The 17,041-nt window shown below is 33.8% G+C and overlaps 1 protein-coding gene across 14 annotated transcripts in view; it reads left to right on the top strand.

Annotated features, from left to right (window-relative positions):
• Unc-115a (actin binding LIM protein Uncoordinated 115a) overlaps nt 1-17,041 on the top strand; it is a 211,033-nt gene that overhangs the window by 73,874 nt on the left and 120,118 nt on the right. For 10 of the 14 annotated variants that reach the window (XR_015838729.1, XR_015838728.1, XM_088272501.1 and 7 more), the window contains exon 2: nt 1,546-1,998. The exons of the other annotated variants lie outside the window; for them this stretch is intronic. Coding sequence is in view for 8 of the 10 variants with exons in the window: in XM_088272501.1 (XP_088128627.1) it covers nt 1,740-1,998 (259 nt within the window). In the remaining 2 variants the exon portion in view is untranslated. The remainder of the gene's footprint in view (nt 1-1,545; nt 1,999-17,041) is intronic. 14 annotated transcript variants of the gene reach the window in all.

A 17,041-nucleotide genomic window follows, 5' to 3' on the forward strand; every position in this document is an offset into this window, starting at 1 on the left:
ACAATCAGGTATGTCAAATACTTGAAAGCGGCCGGGTCAGGAGTCGTAATAATCGTCGAGTATGTATGAGGAGATGCATGAATGTAGAAGAGGCGAAGAATGTTTGCAAAGACAGATTAATGTGGCGTTCTACTCTGTCTGCCTACCCCTGCGGGAAAGCGGCGTGATGGTTAGTCAGTTAGTTAGTTGTTGGAAATGTAACTTTTTGGTGTGGAGGTCCACAATTACTTTCTCATTTTTCCACTTTCGATCGCGTTTCTAATTGAAATCGCGGCTATTACATTATTCGCTAATTAATGTTCATTCCTTAAATCCGGCGTTACATAAATACCACTTTTTGCACATTCAAATTGCATAACGATGTAATAATAATAATAATAAATATACACCGCTTCCATTGTGGGTCTAATCCGGCGTCCGGTGAAAGTCGCTTTGGCAACAGCCGGATGATTTTGTTGATGCTTTTATGCGTTGATTGTTGTGTGAGTCATCGCCACACTACGTCTGCCCTCTGCACCGGGTCTGCTTCCCACCAAAAAGATCACAAAATGAGCAAGAAAAATGCTTGAAAAGTTTAAAAAGCGTGACGGTCGAAGCCCCGCTTTTTTATGTATATATTTTATTTTTGACAGCGAGCCGTGATTGATTATACGAATCAAAAGCCCACGAGTTTTTGTTCGTTCCCGAGCACTTTGTGGTCTTGGATCTATTTTTCATATCCCGAAGCAATGGTTAGGTTTGCATTCAAAATGTATGAGATGATAATCGGGATATTAATTTTGAACTGCGTCGATGTCGGTAAACTTTTGATTAGTTACCAAAAAAGTTTCTAAATTGGTAAAGTTTTTGCCTTCATGTTTTAGTCCATAAACGTTTCTCGTAAATTTTGCTGGAGTTATACATTATCCTTGACATATTTACTTGTTCCTTTGAAAAAACTTTACTATACTTATTACGATTAATGAGCTTCTGTTCAACTTGATATTAAACATGTATCGTCCTTACGTTTTTTATGAAAAAAATCTGAGCACCCCAGACCTTACGACCTGGCATTTGGCTGGCTTATGGCTGGCTTAAGCCATCACTTTATACACTTGTGTGATGTTCATCATTCTACCCATTATTGGACAAATATCTTCTTTCATTAAAAAGGGAATAACGATAAATGATTTTGTTTTGAATATTGAAAGCATTAACTTTGTGGATCATATTGATATATTATTTCGAGAAATAAAAATACTTTGTTTTCGGATCCACTCACATTTTTATTAATCAACTAAATTCGGCAACAACCTGTTACCCTCTTCAGGGTTTAGTTTATTACTAATAATAAATGAAACCCTGAAGAGGGCAACAGGTTGTTGCCGAAACTAGTTGGTCAATAAAAATGTGAGTGGATCAGAACATAAAGTATTTTTATTTCTCGAAATAATAGATAAATGTTTCATATCAAGTTTAGACACCCAGATAATCCAGTGTCTGATATAATAAATAATATTCATATAACTTGTCCATTTAAGTCCTTAATCAATTTTTAATCCATAGTTGTAGTTCTGTTGGAATTGATTTGTGAACAATAAGTGAAATCTATAACAACGCTAAGAATATTCGAGTGCTCTTGCGTCACTTGTGTGAATTACGTTTTATCAGTTAGTGATACCGATTACTTCGAGTATATATATAAATATCCTTCGGATCCGTCGTTGGAGACGCTTTTAGTTTTGTGCTAAAGAGGAAGAATGAAGCCCAAACCAGACACGTCGCCTGTGGAGGTGAAACTCCACACGGAGACCTTCATCCTTGCCGAGAAGGTGGACGACACCAAGAACCCCAAGAGAAGCGAGAAGGAGATGAAAAAGGAGGCCAAGAGGCTGGAGAAGGAACGGGCGGAACGAGAGAAGCTGGAGAAGAAGGAGCGAGAGAGGGCCGAAAGGGAAAAGAAAGAAAAGGAAAGGGCCGACAAGGAGAGAAAAGATCAAGAGAAGAAAGTCAAAAAAGGTATTGGCATTATCATTTTGAACCTGTTTTAAAACAACTGTGTCATACACAACATTTTAAGTATGTCCAAACCCTTTTTCCATTTTTTCCTTTTCCATTTTTTTGACATCTCAACATGTCTGGGTATTTACAAGGCTTACGACCTATCATATGCTGGTGATCACTTTACTCACGAGCAACGTTCACCATTCTACGCTTAATAGACAACCTGTCCTACACAACACTTTAAGTGTGTCCAAATACTTTTTCATTTTTTCCTTGTCCATTTTTTTGACATCTCACTCAACATAGATGAAGAAGAATGTGGAAGTCTGAGTATTTATGAGGTTTATGACCTGTTACAGGCTGGTTAAATGATCACTTGGTTTATTAAATTCTAAATTAAAATACTCATTATAATTTACATTCCCTTACCAAAAACTAAATCCTAAACGTTATTGTGCATTGCGTAGCAACTAGCAAAAATTAGCGTAGAAACCGGTAGGTTAAAGTGTACTAATAATAAAAAAAGTGGTTAAAACGAAGTTGTTCAATTTCACTACTACTACTACTACTACTACCATCACGCCGTTTCCCCGCAGGGGTAGGCAGAGAGGATGGAACGCCACACTCTTCTGTCCTGACATACACTCCTCGCCTCCTTCACATCCATACATCTAGTCATACATGCCCTCCGATTACGCAGACTTTTGACACCGCCAGATTTTAGGTTCTGATTGATCTGATCGTGCCAAGTCTTTTTCGGTCGTCCACGTTCTGTTTTCCCTCTCACATTCGCCACATATATTTTCTTAGTCATTCTCTCGTTATCCATTCGCTCCACATGTCCATACCACCGCAAAGAACTCTTCCTAATCTTTTCAATTATTCCTCGTTCAGCCTTACATTCCTTTCTTATATCTTCGTTTTTAATCCTGTCATACAATGATTTTTCCACACATTCGTCTGAGGGAGCGCATTTCAACAGCGTTCGCTCTGCTTTCATCCTTCCTTTGCCAGTTCCATGTTTCGTTTCCATACATTAGTGTCGGTACTAGCACGCCGTAGTGAACCGCTAGCTTGGCTAATTTTCAATTTTATAAAGTTCATAAATAGTAATGTCTCAGAATAGTAATATTTTGATGTTCGCGTCCATCTATACGTTATTTGCTTGCCTCAAGCCATCGTTTATGTCTGTTCCACATGCTTTTAACATTACTCCTAATCTATGGGTTATCTTATCTTCAACGCAGAACGTCACATCACCATGCCATAAGTAGCACGTTGAATTTCAACTATCACTTGGTAGATATTGTACCTTGACAGTAAATCAACAAATTCTTCATTCTCAGAGATACAGCATTAAATTTTTGCCTGTCTGACATTACTTTGTAGATCTTTGGAAGCGTGGGTGCTCTTCATGCCATGAGGAAGAAATTATAATTTAGTTTTTCTTCTGACCTATTTTCTAATATTGCTATAGGAACTTCACTTTAGAGCAGGCCTGACCAACCAAGCACCCCGGGCCGCATCGATGGCCTAAAATTTTCCTAAGGGCCGCATACAGACAGTATTTTTTTTTTATTAATTTCGACTTTTTGTAAGTATTATAAATAATTTGAATGCAGAGGTAATCAGAAAGTACAATCAGGGCAATTGTAAAAAAAACATTTATTCAGCCAGATGTGAGAAGAAAACACGCATCGAACCAACAAAAAATGTATCTATATAGTAATAAACATACTATAAATTTATAAATTTTTTTACAACATTTTGAGTGTGTGCAAATACTTGTTCGCAAAATCTGGATTATCTCCAATTACAGGAGTTATTTTCATATTATTTTTTGACATCTCATCAAAGATGAAGAAGAATATGGAAGCCTGGGTATTTACGGGGCTTACGACCGTCATAGACCGTCATAACTCAAATTCTTGGAAGTTCTATATATATGAACCAATTTAGAAACCTTGTTCATGAATCACTAGAACTTCACTACAGACATCTATTGGTGAGATGTAAAGAAGCTTTTTTTTTGAGTAGTGTGGTTGTCAATAATGGGTAGAATTGGTGAATGTTACACGTGTGTAAAGTGATCACTTAAACCAGCCTATGACGGTCGTCAGCCCCGTAAATGCCCAGACTTCCATATTCTTCTTCATCTTTGATGAGATGTCAAAAAATAATATGAAAATAACTCCTGTAATTGGAGATAATCCAGATTTTGTGAACAAGTATTTGGACACACTCAAAATGTTGTGAATACAGAGGTAATCAGAAAGTACAATCAGGGCAATTGTAAAAAAAAAACATTTATACAGCCAGATGTGAGAAGAAGACACGCATTGAACCAACAAAAATGTATCTATATAGTAATAAACATTTTTATAAATTTTAACAATCTTAATTTTTAATAAGGATATATTAATCAAACAATATTTTAGCAATTTTATTTTATATAAAACCAATTTATCAATGGCCACTCGGTGCGAGATTTGAGTTTCTTTTCACCAGAATATATGCATTTCATGTAATTACAGAATCTCGATTGGTTTTAATTACTTAAATATGATTTGAACTATATTTTTAGGACCCTATATTTAAAAAATCTATATTCGTCATTCATGATTTAAAAAATATAATATAAAAAATCCTAAATGTCGTTTTTATTCGGAGTTGACGTATTCGCTACGCAATGCACAATAAAAACAACATTTACGAGTTTTTTAAATCATATTTTTTATGTTTTGAATATTGAAAGCATTAACTTTGTGGATCATATTGATATATTATTTCGAGAAATAAAAATACTTTGTGTTCTGATCCACTCACATTTTTATTAACCAACTAGTTTTTATTTCTCTAAATAATACATATTTTTTAAATCGTATTTTTAAAATCATATTTTCATTTGGTGTACGGAGTGCGTGGAAGTTTTTGGTAAGGGAAGGGTAATTAACCATGAGTATTTCAATGCTTTAGAATTTAGTACACAAACCCTGATGATGACAAGGTTCTTGTCGAAACCGGTTGGATAAAGTGTACCAATAAAAGCGGTTAAAACAAAGTTGTTTTATTTTATAATTTTTGATATTTTTAGCTTTATTGCCGAATATCCGCGTTTATTCTTGTAATATGACATCATTACGGCAACCGGGCGTTTTCTTATCGCCTCTGCCTCTCAATCCTACTGCAAACCAACCTTTGGCTAGCGATAATGCTGTAAACGCCGAGATAACGGCCTTTTTTTTATTCAATTCAACAGTATTGGCATTGAAATTGCGAAATTTATTCCCCGGCTGTAATTTTTTTTATCGAAATTGATTTTAAATATCGTGCCACTTATCTTTTGTGATAAATACAAATCTGAACGTTTTATCGCGATAATTTATTTTTTCGTAAACGTAGAAACCATCTACGTTTATTTTTTTTCGGTTTTGTATAAATGCATTTGAATTTATTCGTATTTACGTTTTTACGAAACCCGTTTTTTTTTCACCTAATTGTGTGATTGCCTCTAAATGTCGTCATAAATCAATGTGTCGTTTACTTTAATTAATATAAAATAGAATTTAAAATTAAAGTATCGTGATTGGGGTTTAAATCAGTTTCTCTCAAATCTTAAATAATTATTCTTGTATTCGTTTTTGTTTAATCGTTTAGTTTTAATTTGTTTAGTCGTTGTATATACATATAGTTTGTTTACAATTTTTTGGGTGTTTCCAAATTATTGTTCACAAATCTGGGTTCCTCCTGAGTGGATCATTTACATCTTGAATCTCACCTATTTACTTCTTTTTATATCTTGAATCTCGCCTTTTTACTCCTTTTAACATCTTGAATCTCGCCTTTTTACTCCTTTTTACATCTTGAATCTCACCTTTTTAGTCCTTTTTACATCTTGAATCTCGCCTTTTTACCCCTCATTACATCTTGAATCTCACCATAGATGAAGCCGAATATGCAAAAAAATAAAATGAGGTTCTCAACCAACCATTAAACCAATCAACAAAAAGCAATCATAAAAGCTAACTCAAATCAACCATAAATACTGCCGCGAACTTACACAGACTTGTGAATTTTATAAAACATATAAGTATGTATATACAAGTATTTTAAAATTCATTATTAAAGTAACTTAAATTGCAACGCGTGTATGATTTCATTCAAAACGACCCCGCCATCGATTTCTGTAATTATACGTCTAGATTTTTATTACTAACTGGCTGTACCCAGCTACGCGTTGCTGCGTAAGCTTTACACTACGTAGTTAAAGCGGTAACTTTCGTATTGAATCCCAACGCTGAAGAGATGGGCTTACTTAGTAGCGAAAATAAGATAATTAATCCATTTATATTATCCACTGACACTTCGTGATGGAATTGCATTTTTAATTTATTATTAGATTAAAACCAATATTTTTAGCTTTTCCACTTTTTTTATTTGACCAGCGACCGGGTTTCCAGTCTGATGATGTCGGTAACGACGAAACCCGGTCGCTGGTCAAATAAAAAAGTGGAAAAGCTAAAAATATTGGTTTTAATCTAATAATAAATTGATAATTAATCCTGTTATTGCTACTGCTGGCATGGATTACACCTTGTTCACTTTTTTTTAGAAATTGCATTTATTATTGAAATTGCTTATAATGTACAAGGTTTATAGACCTTTGGATTTTTGTTTCTTCTAACTAAATAAATATGTTTTTATTTTAATCTTTGTCGGGAACAGGAGGGATAATCTAGTGTGGACCAATCAGGAACTTGTCAGCATTTGCTCATTGCTGGGAGGAAACCACGTTGAACTCCTCAGGAGAAGCCGGACTATTGACTGTCGTCAACAGGCCTTCCGTTCCACTAGAAGAGGGTTCGATATTTTGTGCCCTAGCTTGGTTTATGGTACCAATGTCCTTCACATTTTTACCATGTATGATACCAACAGTCAATCCACTATAAAGGGGTTTCTCCAAATAAATTAAAAACTAGTTTGTATGTTTACGCGTTAACAGTTAGTGATTATGTCACCGGATCGGCTCTCGACCAGATGTGAATGTGTTGGCATAAAAAGTGTTAGCATCGAGTCGCGATATGGTAATATATTCGCAGCGCGTATCGCTCACGCGTCGACTCATCGGGACAGTTATCTTTCAGGCCGAGTTTGAAGGGAATTACATCATTTCTCAAACACGCGAGGTATATGTGGTTTAAACAACAAGTTGGCGATGAATATAGCAACATCAAACCGATTTTTAATGTTATAATACACGAGGACATGATAAAATAAACATGGAGCTGATAATCACAACCAGTTTGGAGTAAGGTCCTTACGATATATTGCCTATACCTAAATTTACCAGCTGCCTGATATACAGTCCTGGCCATATCCTTTCCATACTCCTTTCAAGAACGTCATAAATCAAAAATCGTCAATTCTGAGTTGTGCATGTTTTCGTAATGCCCAGAAAATTTACTATATCCCAGCAAAAGAGGAATATTTTCAACTTAATATTTACCCGCTACAGGGCAGAAAGTGTTATTTTTGCATTCTGAAGAAAAGGTATTGTTTAATTATTTTTTTAAATAAACTTAATATTTTTCAAATGGAAAAAATATACAGCTGTTACCTAAAAAGATCTGTTGCACAGTAAATAGTTAAAAAAAGGCTTGATATTTATTTTTAATACATTGTATTTTATGTTTGAACTTTAAAAACGTTCTCCTGAAAAATCAAGTTTTTAGATTTATGACGTTCTTGAAAGGAGTGAGCGATATGTATTAAACACTCCCTACAGAATAGGTTTATACTACGTTAAATACTGCGACGCTTGGAGTTCTAGCAATTTTTTAGGCTTGTATCGTATTTGGATGGATTTCACCTACTACTTATTACCAGCTATCCCGACCTCCGTCAATTAGGGGCGTGATTTATTTAAAAACACTATTAACTAATTTCAAGGGTCAGTTTAATGTGTGAAACATTGCTCTGCAGTTATTTTAATCAGTGAATTACTGCCATTTTTCCATACTTTTCATTTAAGCCTTCATTATTTTGTATTAAAATGACAAAAAAACGTGGTTTTAGTTAAACTGAGCCGCCTCGAATATTTTTTTTTAATTCAGAAAAGTAAACCCAGGTAAAAAAGGCTAAAAACATTAAATGCTTCCGGAATGCGGTCCAAACAACAGTTAAAATATTTTTTTAAATCTGGTGCTTATAAAAACCGCCCAAAACTGGCAGAAAAAGGATCACTTCAAGTCGCAAAGACTAAATTTTAGTTAATAAATCATTAAAAAATCGTCTTAGTATGTCTTTAAAGCTATCTGCTGGATCTTCTGATATACTTTTATAACTTTTATAAAATATAACTTAATTTATAATATAGATGTTTTAACTTGAGATGAAATATCCATCGTTTTATGTGCATTTGAAAGTATGGCAGACGTGATTTTCTTGATAACATTTATCTATATCAGCCCAACAACAGGTTCGATGTTAGTTTTCATTTGTGTGCTAAAATTGCCATATGACGTCATTCGGACACGCACTGAGTTGTATAATTAAATCCGAGACGATCACAAACCAACAATACTGCAGTTCTCGATATAGTCTCAAGGCTTCGCCGATAGCCGCATTATGAATGGTACGCGGATACTCAGTGTCGTGGATGGAGAGATGAAGTGACGTAATCTCTAGGTGGCTGTGGGTTTTTTTTCCTCTTTTTGCTTTCAACATGTTTCTTTTAAGGGGATTTTCGCCAATAAAGAATCAATTCCACCGGAGACCACCAAGAGAGGTCACATGTCTGTTCACACCAAATTAAATTGGATATATTTTTGTTTTTAAGAATATATGAGTATACAGAAAAATATGCTTTAAAAACATCCGTCATACAGAATTATTTGCTCCGCGTTTTTTGAGCATTTGATCTCAATGTTTTTTTCGTCTCCACGATATAATATAGATTAAAAAATAAATTATATTTATTTGTTTTGAATATTGAAAGCATTAACTTTGTGGATCATATTGATATATTATTTCGAGAAATAAAAATACTTTGTGTTTTGATCCACTCACATATCGCTCACTCCTTTCAAGAACGTCATAAATCAAAAAACTTGATTTTTCAGTAGAACGTTTTTAAAGTTTAAAAATATAATACAATGTTTTAAAAATAAATATCAAGCCACTTATTGAACTTTTTACTGTGCAACAGATCTTTTTAGGTAAAACCTGAAGGTTTTTTCTCCATTTGATAAATATTTAGGATATTTAAAAAAATAATTAAACAATACTTTTTCTTGAATATGCGAAAACAACACTTTCTGCCCTGTAGCGGGTAAATATTAAGTTAAAAATATGCCTTTTTTGCTGGGATATAGTACATTTTCTGAACATTCTGAATTTACGATTTTTGATATATGACGTTGTTGAAAAGAGTGAGTGATATTTAAACTAAAATCGTATGCTACTAGATGTGTTGTTGTCATGATTCATGTAGCCAAGTATCCCAGTATGTATGCCAGTTTTATGTTTTATCATTTATTACTTCATTTGTTTGTGCCATTATTAAATGTGACTCATATTTGTCAATGAGTGTTTTCTTGAATTATTTCTCATTTCATATCGTGAAATAACTCGATAATGTGCGAGTATCGTCTATTTATAGTAAAGATAGTTCTATTTTCTTTTCTACATATTTTTGCTCTTTTATTTCATATAATTTAAGTAAACTGTTTTTGTTATATTGATATTTTATTTTTAATTTAAGTTTTACTTAAAAAATACCACAATTTATTAAAATCCATTGACACATCGCTCACTCCTTTCAACAACGTCATATATAAAAAAACATGATTTTTCAGGAGATCGGTATTAAAGTTTAAAAATACAATAAAATTGCCACTTATTGAACTTTTTACTGTGCAACAGATCTTTTTAGTTAAAAACTGAATGTTTATTCTCCGTTTGAAAAATATTTAGTACATTTAAAAAAATAATTAAACAATACATTTTCTTCAGAATGCAAAAACAACACTTTCTGCCCTGTAGCGGGTAAATATTAAGTTTAAAAAATGCTTTTGCTGGGATATAGTACAATTTCTGGGCATTCCGAAAACATTCACAACTGAAAAATGTCGATTTTTTTATATTTGACGTTGTTAAAAGGAGTGAGCGACAGGTTTCGATGAATTTCGCATCATTAACAAACACCGTATGCGTGGCTAGTTCTAAATTTTAGAGTTGTATCCTTGGGACGTTGAAGGTTAAAGAGGGGGTAGGAGCCGGTGTGAGGCGAATGTAGTTGTAAAAAAGAGCAAAGGAAGATCGAGAAAAACTTGGCACGATCAGTATGTCAAATAGGTCAGGAGTCAATATAATCGGCGTGTATGTTTGAGGAGATGCATGAATGTTTGCAAAGGCAGAGCGGTGTGGCGTTCTTTTCTCTCTGTGTACTCCTGCGGAGGAGCAGCGTGATGGTTAGTTAGTTAGTTAGTAACTTAGATTAACTCTTACCACCCTGTAGGCCAGACATTCTGGCCCGTATGATTCTAGTAGGCAGCTCCGTGGGCCACAATGTCTGGCCCGGCGCAGGTATAACTTTGATCACTGATTTCTCTATCACCCAAGTACATTCTACCGAAAAATATTTCAGAAAAATACAGTTAATCTTAATTAACATGGTCATACGAATTGCCAGACAGAGTGTCCCGAAATTAGGGAACCAATTTTTTTTATATTAATGGTAGAAAAACGTCGCATTTTTTTGATCAGAGTAGCTGATCAGTTACGTGAACAAAATGGTCAGAGTGGAAAGGGTTAAAAATAGATAGATATTACCGCAAAGTGACTGCCGAATCAATTAATTAAATTTTATTAAAATCGCAGTCATTTGAATATTAACGGAGAACGCCCATACTTCCAAATTGCAAATAGAAAATAACAGTCCTGTATCATGCGAACGCTTGTCTCGTTGGAGAGTTATGGTGTTTGAAAACAAGCCCACACCTCCTTGAACTTTGCCAGTTTTTTCTGGCCCCTCTTCCAGTGTTTGGGATTGGTTAGCTTGCGTGCAATATTTTTCATGTTCGCGATAATGATGTCATGAGTCGCTCGTGTGTTTAACAATCCGAGACTATGTATGTGTACAAATACAGTGACAGCTCGCTAATCCGAACGTGAATCGTGCAGTGGGTGCAGTTCGGATGAGGGAATCTTTCGTATTGGGGAATCTTTCGGATTAGGGAATCATTCGGATTAAGAATCGTTCGGATTAGAGAGTTGTTCGAATTAGCAAATCATTCTGTTTACAGAATCGTTTAGATTAGATGATCATTCGGTTATCCGAATGGGAGTAGTTCGGATTAGAAAATTATTTGGATTAGAGGATCGTTTGTATTAGATTATCATTCGGATTAGGGATTCGTTCGGATTAGTGTTTCTTTCGGATTAGTGTTTCTTTCGTATTAGGGATTTGCTCGGATTAGGGATTCGTTCGGATTACCGAGTGTTTTGATAAACATAAGAAGAAGAAAAAGAAAATTTCGATTAACGAAAATGCTCTTTATTTTACATTTTTGTTTGGTTACTGAATGAATGATTAAAAATTTAACATTTTATTTAACTAACAACTTTTTTTAAGTGTGTCCAAATACTGGTTCACAGATCTGAATTATCTCCACTTGGGAGCTATTTAAAAAAAAATTACATCTCAACATACAATAGATAAGAATCTTAACTGTCCATCAAACCTCCTCCCTTAGTGTTCTCTTTCCCTAAAGTCCCTTTTTCCCTCGCCTTCCTTATTATCGTCAATTTGTAATTTATGTTTTTTTATAATGTTTATTTAAGTATGTACTTTGATTGCAACCAGCTACATATTGTATCAAACGTTTTGACCAATATCACTAGTCTGTTTTTGCTCGGTTGAAAGATATCGCTTTTAGCAATAAGCCCGCCAATGTATTTATTTCTGTCCGTACATAAAGGTGAAATAAATCAATAAATGAAGATGTAGTGATCTTCACCAAATACAGTCCATCCTAAAGCTCTTCGCCTTTCCAGTCCGGCTTCCATATTATCCCTTCCCAGTTTGACAGTGTTGCCCAAATAGACGTAGGTTCGTGGATCGTACGAGTAACATTCGTTAGTTGTATTGGGACGACGCCTAACCCTGTATATGAATCACAGTTGGATGTTTATTACACGACTTATTGGCGTATACACAATTTCCTTGACAAATTTATACATTTTTATTCTTCGAATTATAGTTCTGTTTACGATCTATTGTACTTAGTGCGTTCATGTTTGTATGTCGTGTTTAAACAATTTAACGAGTTTACTAATACTTCACGCTGGGACATTCATTCCGCGGAATTGGGTCGCTGTGAGCAGAAATAAACTTGATTCCCTCAATTTACGTTTTCTTTACCTGCGTTTTCTCCTCGCTTACAAAATCGTGTAGGTCTTATTCATCATCATCAGCATCATCGTCTTTTTCTTCTTCCTCCTTCTGATAGATCCTCGGATCTGTCTGTCCCGTTGTCTGTCTCTTGTGACGTGAACTCCTAGCTGTCACGCCATCGTTTTAGAGGAGGTCTTCTTCATTCTTCATACCGCCCTGTATGTGAATTCCTCGGGTGCAGTGGGTGGCCATCCAATTTGGAACAGTCGTGCGCGTGATTTATTCGGCATTTCGCAAGCTATTTACAGTACCTACACGTGCGTTTAATTCGATTCCGTGGGTGTCCAATTACGCAAGTATGATATTGGATAAATTTCCTTCTTTAATACTTTAAATATTGTGGATAATTTGCGAAATGTTTGCCCCGTGAAAATGAATGTAATTAGTGTTTTTATTTTATTCTTACTGTAGTTCAGCTTCTCGTTGTAGACTATGGCATCATACGTATGTCGTGTTGTGATCCCGTGGTTAGTGTCACGGACTTTGAGATAGAGGCTCTCTGTTCGACCCCCATTCCCGTCTTGAATTGAACTATTTTTGAAATCTACGAATAGTAATAATACTGTTTTAAAAATGTTATCGGCTAGATAAACCTTGTTCATTGCTTATAAAATTTACTTTTTCAATAGCTTTTCCCTGTCTTCTTCTACCGATTTTCCCTTGTTTTAAGAGTGGTCTATGTGTTTTTATCCTCTGTGCTCTTGATTTTCTATGGTCTAGTCTATCAATATCAATCAAAGATCTTTCTACAAAGACATATGTTTCTCAGTAGTTATTGTTTCTAAGAATATGTTGATCACTGGCTTCCTAAATTATCTGACCATATATACTTCTATCTAATCATGTGATCATCATTTTGTTACTCTTTACTTCATCGTCTTCTCATTTCATATTAAAATTAACTTTTCAACATTAACACATTTTTTCTTTAATATTTTTCGCAAATACTTTGTGGCATATTTTATAAACTTTGTAAAATAAAACTAGTACTTTGTTTTTTACCACTTTTATTTTTGGTGCTTTTCTTCGGCCTGTTTCGACAAGAACCTTGTCATCTTCAGGAATAGACATGTACTAAATTTAGATTAATTCTGAGATAAATTTACGGATGGACATGCAAAGATTTAGTACGTGTCTTTCTCTGCAAGGTTCTTGTCGAAATCGGTTTGAGCAAAGTACCAAAAATAAAAGTGGTCAAATACAAAGCTCTGGTTTTATTTTATGAATTCCCTTTTCATATTATTCTGGATCTGTTTTATCATCAAGATTTCACTTAGAAATTATGGTTTATGTATTAATTTTAAATCAAACACAGATTTTTTGAGTCTACTAAGTTGTATTTTATTAACAAAAACACATAAAAAATTATATTGTGACAATTGTTTCGCCTTGTTAGGGCATTATCAAACGAATGTGAAGATCAAATGGACTACGGTCCTTATGTAGCTATACAATTCTAAGTGACAGTTTTAACAATTCTAAGTGACAGTGACAGTCATACCTACGTCCCCCATTAGCTACTGTTGTCTCCCATAAATTATTGCTGCACGCATAGCTACATAAGGACCGTAGTCCATTTGATCTTCACATTCGTTTGATAATGCCCTAACAAGGCGAAACAATTGTCAAAGTATAATTTTTTATGTGTTTTTGTTAATAAAATACAACTTAGTAGACTCAAAAATCTGTGTTTGATTTAAAATTAATACATAAATTAAAATGGAGTTCTACAAATTAAACGCCAAATCAATAAATAAATAGAAATTATGGATTTATCTTTTTATAAAATTAAAAACAGAATGACTTGTGTATCATTTTGATCAAAATTATATTTGAAACCAATCATACCAATTGTTGTCTGAATCAATTGCTACCAAAATCAAATATTTGTTAACTTTAATTCTGAATCAATGTTTACTAAACAATCTTTGTAATGTTTTGTCATACCAGTCAGTCAATGCATTCGGACTGTTACTTTTTCATCATTCATTATTTTCCATTGATCGTTTCTATCATACTTTTCTCCCTATGACGTATGGGTGATGTTTATTTAGATGTTTTTTGGAAATAATATGTGGATTGATTCTAATTCAATGGGCACACATGGTGAGTTCAAGTGGACCAGTGAGTAGAGTGAATGGGTGACTCATAATTCAAAGTCAAAGGCGTTCCTACAACCGATTGTATGCCGTAATTATATCATAATCGTCTGTTTTGTGGTACCATGTTGATGCACTGTTTACATTTCTCTCAAGGGCTATAGCCTCTCTAAACATTTTACAATACTGAATCATTTGGACCGTGGTATTGTTGCATATTATAACAGAATACGATCATTTTATGTTGTGATTCATTCGTTTGGATAACAACGCCAATAAAAAAAATTCAATATTTTTCTATCATTCTAATACGCGCGTTTTTATCTTTATATACTTGTATAAATAAAAAATATTATATTTCAGTTTTGTACTGTTATTTTTTGGTTGAATGTATGTTACTATACAGTTTTTTCCACATAAATTTAAATAAATTTATGTGGAAAAAACTGTACTCATAAAAACTATAGTTATTATTTTATTTAATAAAAAAGTTAACGTTTGTTCAAAATCTTAAATCTCCTTTCAAAAGTTTTTCACCGGTTGCTTTGAAAATGCGACACCTGTGACAGGTGTTTTTACTTGTGGCAGTTATAAACATGTTTATTGAAAAACAAAAGTTTTTCGCTATGGCAGCGCCATCTGTTGAACGTAACAGCAACTCACGCAATTATAAACATTGCTCATGGGGACAGCGTGCTCCTTGACAGCTGCTGTCACACATTTTCAATGTTTTCGATTGTATTGTTGTATCTTACTTCTTATTAAATTGCTTCACAAGTATTTTTATGTTAAGCAATTTAAAAATATGAGCTTTTTGTATTAATTTTTTTTTAATTGAACCAGACTGAGCCACAGCAACAGGTGCCCAGGTTCAGCTAATATTGAGTATATTTTTTTTCTTGAAATGTTTACTTTTGATAATCGTATGTCTTTTTTAAGAGTCGTAAAGTTTTAGTTTGTAATATTTCAGAGGTAGTTTTGAATATACTTTTTTTTTGCTTCAAATGTTGACTTTTGACAGTCATATTTTGCGTTCTTTTAACAGTCGTAGAGCGCTTGTACACTACACGGAATTTTACCGTGGGGCTGTCCGTTTTTTTATTAAATAAAAGCGACTACGACGTGATCGAATTTACGCGCACCGTGATCACGCACCGATATGAAGAAAGAAAGACAAAAGCACAAGCCAATCCGTTTTATCATGCTAACTGAAGTGCTGGACGGTAAAATTCCAAGAAGTGCACAAACGCCCATATAGTTGAGGTTTGTAACATTTCGAAGTGTCAAAATTGACATTTGCCAAAAATTATATAGGAATGTGACCTTTAAAATTCAACATATTGTTACTCATATTCCTATGCTCTTTTTTTCGTTGCTGTGAGTGCAACAGATGCATTCTTGCACCGCTATTTGACATCATAATTTATAATATTTAATTCACTAGTTTTCTGATTAAAGAAAACACTTGTTTTATACCACTTGAGTTTTATTAAAGACTACATGTTTCAGAAGTTAAACTTCCATCATTCAGGTCTGTATAATAACTATTATACAGTTACTATACAGACCTGAATGTTGGAAGTTTAACTTCCGAAACATGTAGTCTTTAATAAAACTCAAGTGGTATAAAACAAGTGTTTTCTTTAATCAGAAAACTAGTGAATTAAATATTATAAATAACTCAGTTATTATACAGACCTGAATGATGGAAGTTTAACTTCTGAAACATGTAGACTTTAATAAAACTCAAGTGGTATAAAACAAGTATTTTCTTTAATCTAGTGAATTAAATATTATAAATTATGATGTCAAATAGCGGTGCAAGAATGCATCATTTAATAAAACTCAAGTGGTATAAAACAAGTGTTTTCTTTAATCATTGTAACATGTCTTACCACAAACTTAATGCCGAAACAATAAATAAAATACACTAGTTTTCTTGTGCATTTTCACTTTTATAGCTTTCGAAAATTCTGGAAATTGTTATCATTCGAAAGTTGCACTTGCGATACATTCCTTGTAATTTCTTGCAAGTGGTACTAATAATATGGACATGTATGTAACCTGGTTGCTGCCTCTTTTTTCTCCTGCTAATGTTTTAATTGATTACAGATATTTCTAGGTTAATTAACGTTATATAAATTCCTAGAGATAATTTATAAAACTAACCATGCGCTTGAATCACTACAATTTCACTAGAGACATCTATTGGTGCGATAAAAGCAGCTTTTTATTTAGCAGAAACTCTTTTATTTGTATGTGAGGTTCGAATCCTGGATTGTAATCACATATATGAGAAACGCTAGAAAATATCATTTTCGTTTTATTATTTTAGCTCATAATTTGACCAGTTATTTTATTTACAACATTTCGAGTGTGTTCAAATACTTGTTCACAAATCTGGATTATCTCCAGATTTGTGAACATGTATTTGGACACACTCAAAATGTTGTTAACCTTTCCCTTCCGGTGCTGAAATAAAACGCGCGTTCCGGTGTTGGGT

Source organism: Brachycentrus maculatus, unplaced genomic scaffold (assembly GCF_059751285.1).
Source record: "Brachycentrus maculatus isolate JH-2025_06_01 unplaced genomic scaffold, ASM5975128v1 h1tg000503l, whole genome shotgun sequence".
Taxonomy (NCBI): domain Eukaryota; kingdom Metazoa; phylum Arthropoda; class Insecta; order Trichoptera; family Brachycentridae; genus Brachycentrus; species Brachycentrus maculatus.